The following is a 4,996-nucleotide window of genomic DNA, read 5'->3' as shown; positions in this document are numbered from 1 at the left end:
GTTTGGCGTTGGCGTTACTCGCGTGAGTTCGGCCAACGCATCGTTTTTATTTACTCATGCGAGTAGACATCACCTGAGAACATCTGTTTCCTGAGATTAGCAGGACTGTTGGTTCTCCAACCAATCACAGTCCGGCCTGGAGGATGGAAAGTAAATGTCCTGATTCAGGAAAATAATGGATGAAGGCAAAGCGACTCCATTAGTCTCTATAATGGGGACGTCTCCTCGTGATTGATCTGTGTGTTACCACAGAAGTTAAATAAAGTGAAGACTTGTATTTTGTATTTTTTTAAATTTCTTTTGGCTACTGCGGTGAGAAAGTTGTTCACTACCCATCATACGCATCGTGGCGTTCGTCAGAAGTTAAAAACTACGCATCTGAAAGCTGCAATACGCAGGTGAACACCAGGGGGCAGTGTAGGGGCAGACACTCGCCACCGTCACAACGTCACTGATCTAAGTTCCTCACATATCATCTGCGATGGCGCCGCGATCGGAACATATTGCGTGATCTCAGAAGTACCTTACCTCCTCTAGTGTTAGGAAAATGTTTTACTGACGTTATAAAACGACGACAATATATCCAAAACACAACTTTCTTGTGGGACACGCACTCTTGGACGCCCTCTAGTGGCCACGGGCCCTAAGCAGCCACGTAGTGGACTTATGAACAGAGATTTTTAGAGCCAAAGGTCAACAACAACAAAAATCTTGCCCGTTTGCCAAACGATGTAGCAATACACAATATATCAGCCATCCGCTTGTCTTTCTTTTGGAAAGACAGCGTGGGTATAACTCGAGGGGGCAACTTGATTAAAAAATACAATTCAATTTCACAACAAGTCTTAAAAGAATGTGCGCAACAACCTGTGGGTGAATGTGTGGAATGGTTCAATACATAATTCAATTTAAAAAGAGATACAACAGCACTGGTATATTGGTACGAGGGTAGGTGATTCTGAGTGGGTATATATATGTTCATTTATATATAAAATCCTTCTTCTTTGTTGGCTTTGTAAATGATTTGACGAGGGTATGAATGTCAATGATTTGGTATAATTTGGTGTACACAGGTGTTAATGTTGTACAGTAATTATAAGCAGTTGAATAAGGGCTGTGAATTAATAAGCTTTGGCTTCCTCCTGCTCCTTTTCAGACATATATGATTTATATATTTATAAATATTGCTTATAACACTTTACAAACATTTAATTTGTTTGTGTAACACTTTTTATTTGAATTTGTTCGAAATAAAGAATAAAGAAAGAAAGAGAGGAAGGAATTATTCAATCCATATTATTATAAACAGGCTCGACTCTATATCTCTGTGAACGTCTTTGTACGCGTGACGAGGCTCTTTATGAAAATCCTCCATCTACCGTTGGCCAACAGAACTCTGAGACTCTGCTCTCGTGTTGATCAAGTTGTACCTGCGTGGACGTTCACTGGTCCTTAGTCAAGAGCGTGATGTTTTTCGTAAGAGCGTTATTTCCCCATTTTTTCCCGCTGCCTGTGTGTCGGGCGGTTACTGTTTAACAGGATCTGTGGATCACTTGGCAGCTTGGACCGAGTCAAGGACCTGAAATAAGTATTTCATCTGAAAGACAAACAGACAGAGACAGAGACAGATAAGAGGAATGTCCCAGTTTGGGATCAATAAAGTAAATCTATCTACTGTATATCTATCTGTCTGTCTACCTCTCTCTCCGTCTCTCTCTCCATCTATCTATCTCTCCATCTATCTATCTCTCTGTCTATCTATCTATCTCTTTATCTATCTATCTATCTCTCCATCTATCTATCTATCTATCTATCTCTCTATCTATCTATCTATCTCTCTGTCTATCTATCTATCTCTCTGTCTATCTATCTATCTCTTTATCTATCTATCTATCTCTCCATCTATCTATCTATCTATCTATCTCTCTGTCTATCTTTCACTGTGTCGCTGCGTTCAACAAAGTCTGATCAGATTCATCTTCAGTGGATTTCTACTGATGATTGTTGTAACGTAGAGGTCTTTGGTCCAGAGGATCCAACTGTATCTACAGACACTTCATGACCCCGATGATCAATAAAACATTCAGCTTCAATCAAACGAATGACGTACAGAGGGTTTCTTCTTCTATGTGCACGTCCTGATCACACGACAAGCTTCTCACGCGACCGTGACATGACGTCGGCTCGTATTTTACATGAGGAAGTTCCTTTTGAAATGATCATTGTTATCATTGTTTTAGGAGGAAGCAGACTGACAAAGACAGAACTCCTGTTCAGTGCAACGACGTCTCATCGCTCGTTCACAGTAAGAAGTGAATTCAGACTGTTCTTCTTTGCGTCTTTCAGCTCATTTAAATTCAATTTTTATTAGTTTTACAAACCCACAATCTTTCAGGAAACTCTCAACCTCACGTTCGCTTCAGACACAATGGGTTGTTTTTCTCGGGAAGTTGTTTCTGATCAGTTTCGTTTTTTTCATTGACGGGGATCATGATTGACAGCTGACACCGACTCCTGATTGGTCGAGTGTGTATGTGGGTGGGGCCTCTGAAGACGGACTACGAAAAGCGTCTTCTCTGCGAATAAAAACAATAATCTAGAAACGTGAGCATGTTTGCTGCCGTCTCGCTCCTGTCACTCATATTTATCACCACGACGACGTGTGACATCAGATGTAACAGAAACTTACATGATGACTGTGTCATATAAATACTCTTCTTCTTCTTCCTCTACTTCGGATTTAATCGTTTACGTTAAATATCGCAGCCACTATGAATTGTGGGGCGTCTGTGTCTCCTCCTTAGGCCAAAGGAGACAGAGGAAAGGAAGCTCCTTTCATGAACATTTCAAATCGGGGGCTGCCGAGGAAATACTTCCGGGTCACTTCTCTCAGTTAGGGACCGCTGGCTACAAATGACCTCATCAGCACAAGATGGCCGCCGGCCGGCGCCTGCATCCGGGGACATTTTAGAAAGAAGTGGAGACGCGTCGTCCATCTTAATTCACAGCCGACAGAAGGTTCATCGACAGTCGCCGCCCTCGTTGGGAGTCTGCTGCTCTCGTCAAACGCTCCGGCCGGGTCCCGATCACGGAGGAGCAGATTGAACACCCGTGATCTTCAGAGGGACGGCGCCGCGCTGTCGAGGGGTCGTGAGGTTTCAGGGTCAAAGTGTCTGAGCGTCAGAAGAACGAGAGGAGCGTCGCGTCTCCGGCAGTTTGACGTCAGCTGGCGGTTTTCTGATGCACCGTTTTGTTTTTCTGGAACTGGACGTAGAATTGTGGTCTAACCAGGCAACGCTAACTTAAAAAATACATATTGTAGTAATTCCATTTCATAATGACGCGTGATTGTATCAATCTAAATAAGCTGGAGATCATGTCTCCAATCTTATTGTTTGCAAAAGTCAGAACATGACAAATAATAACTTTGTTCATATTGCACCTTTGTTACAAAGCTCTGATAAAGACAAGAATACAAAACGTCACGGAGAAAATAATACGATCTTTAAAATCATAGACGACATAATACAACATGATATGAACCTTGAACACTTCAAAGTGACGGCACAAGAAACAGATAAAGGAAACTTGGGTGATAGCTAAGAATCCTTGAGTTTTGCATGTTGACCAGCGCAATTTTGTTTTTCTGGAACTGGACGTAGAATTGGGGTTGTGGTCTGACTGCGAGCTCCACGGGCCAGATGATGATCCCACGCTCCAATACATACGGTGCTTTGTCGTCTTTTTGACTGTAAATGGACCATAATGTACAAAATGAACATCATGTTGTTGAAGAAGACTTGGAACTAGAGATTGAAACATAAACTCCTCAGGAAAATGTTTTACTGACGTTATAAAACGACGTAGCAAAACAGCAGCCGTGAATGTATTGCATTTTTGTATGATTACAATTGGCCTTGTACAAAATATAACACAATATATCCAAAACCCAGCTTTCTTGTGGGACACGCACTCTTCAACGCCCTCTAGTGGCCACGGGCCCTAAGCAGCCACGTAGTGGACTAATGAACAGAGATTTTTAGAGCCAAAGGGTCAGCAACAACAAAAATCTTGCCAGTTTGCCAAACGATGTAGCAATACACAATATATCAGCCATCCGCTTGTCTTTTTCTTTTTATCGCTTCTTCTTAACTGCAGACCAAGTTGTGGGCCGGGCTGAACCTCGTGTCCTTCACGTTACGCAACACTGATAACGAGCTCCGCCTGAAAACAAACAGCGGCGAGACACAAAGCCCCTCGACTATAAAAGGAGTCGCGGATGTGGGGAAAACATAGGATCCAGCTGAGAGTTCATCATGAGGTGTCTGCTGCTCCTGCTCCTGGTGGCCGTGGCCGGCGCCAAAGTCTTCGAACGCTGTGAATGGGCCCGACTGCTGAAGCGCAATGGGATGAGCAATTACAGAGGAATCAGCCTGGCCGACTGTGAGTACCGACCTTTTACATCACAGTTTGTAAAAGATGTCACACCAAAGAAATATAAAACCTGATTAATTCGCAGTTGACCAGAGTGAACATAGAGTAGCACCTTGCGCAGAAGTGTCTTTCTTTGGAGTTTCACCAGGTCACCGAGGGCTCAGGAGGACATCGAAAGACAGCATTGCCGTTGCTTCATTATGAGCTCGTAGAAGAATATTGTTGGGAGTGGAAAATCCCCAGTTGTCCCCAAAGCATCTCTGCGGCTCAAAGATCTTGTGCTATTCTTGAACCTAGAGAACAAGAAGTACAGTCTGACGGGTCTTATCTCGTATGTTCCTCCGCCGTGTTCAGGGGAAAAGTATCTTTAAAGTATCCTGCTTCTGAGTATGCGTGTGGTTTTGAATGAACATAATTAACAAACAAAAATAAGTAAAGCCAAATCATCATGGTGGCCCTCTGGTGCCTGGCTGCGGTATAACAGCCCATAAGCCCCGCCCCCTCGGGGCTCTGCGCTGGTAGGCGGATCATCCGGTGGGTCTGTGATGTTTCCTCTGCAGGG

General features: G+C 43.4%; 1 protein-coding gene and 1 long non-coding RNA gene across 2 annotated transcripts in view; one reads left to right on the top strand and one right to left on the bottom strand.

Annotated features, from left to right (window-relative positions):
- Window positions 1-1,121: 1,121 nt before the first annotated feature.
- Window positions 1,122-4,996, bottom strand: part of LOC118285351 — a 6,533-nt gene continuing 2,658 nt past the window's right edge. The window contains exons 3-4 of the long non-coding RNA XR_004785077.2: window positions 2,690-3,116; window positions 1,122-1,597 (exon numbers count right to left, since the gene is read on the bottom strand). This is a non-coding gene — a long non-coding RNA (uncharacterized LOC118285351). The remainder of the gene's footprint in view (window positions 1,598-2,689; window positions 3,117-4,996) is intronic.
- The window catches only part of LOC118285349 (lysozyme C-like), a 3,620-nt gene continuing 2,898 nt past the window's right edge, over window positions 4,275-4,996 (top strand). The window contains exons 1-2 of the mRNA XM_035608951.1: window positions 4,275-4,443; window positions 4,995-4,996. The exon at window positions 4,995-4,996 is cut by the window's right edge and continues 157 nt beyond it. Of these exons, the coding sequence (XP_035464844.1) occupies window positions 4,317-4,443; window positions 4,995-4,996 (129 nt within the window). The 5' untranslated portion in view covers window positions 4,275-4,316. The remainder of the gene's footprint in view (window positions 4,444-4,994) is intronic.

This window comes from Scophthalmus maximus, chromosome 20 (assembly GCF_022379125.1).
Source record: "Scophthalmus maximus strain ysfricsl-2021 chromosome 20, ASM2237912v1, whole genome shotgun sequence".
Taxonomy (NCBI): Eukaryota; Metazoa; Chordata; class Actinopteri; order Pleuronectiformes; family Scophthalmidae; genus Scophthalmus; species Scophthalmus maximus.
Note: the sequence above shows the minus strand (reverse complement) of the source record. Positions and strands in the feature narration are given on the sequence as shown.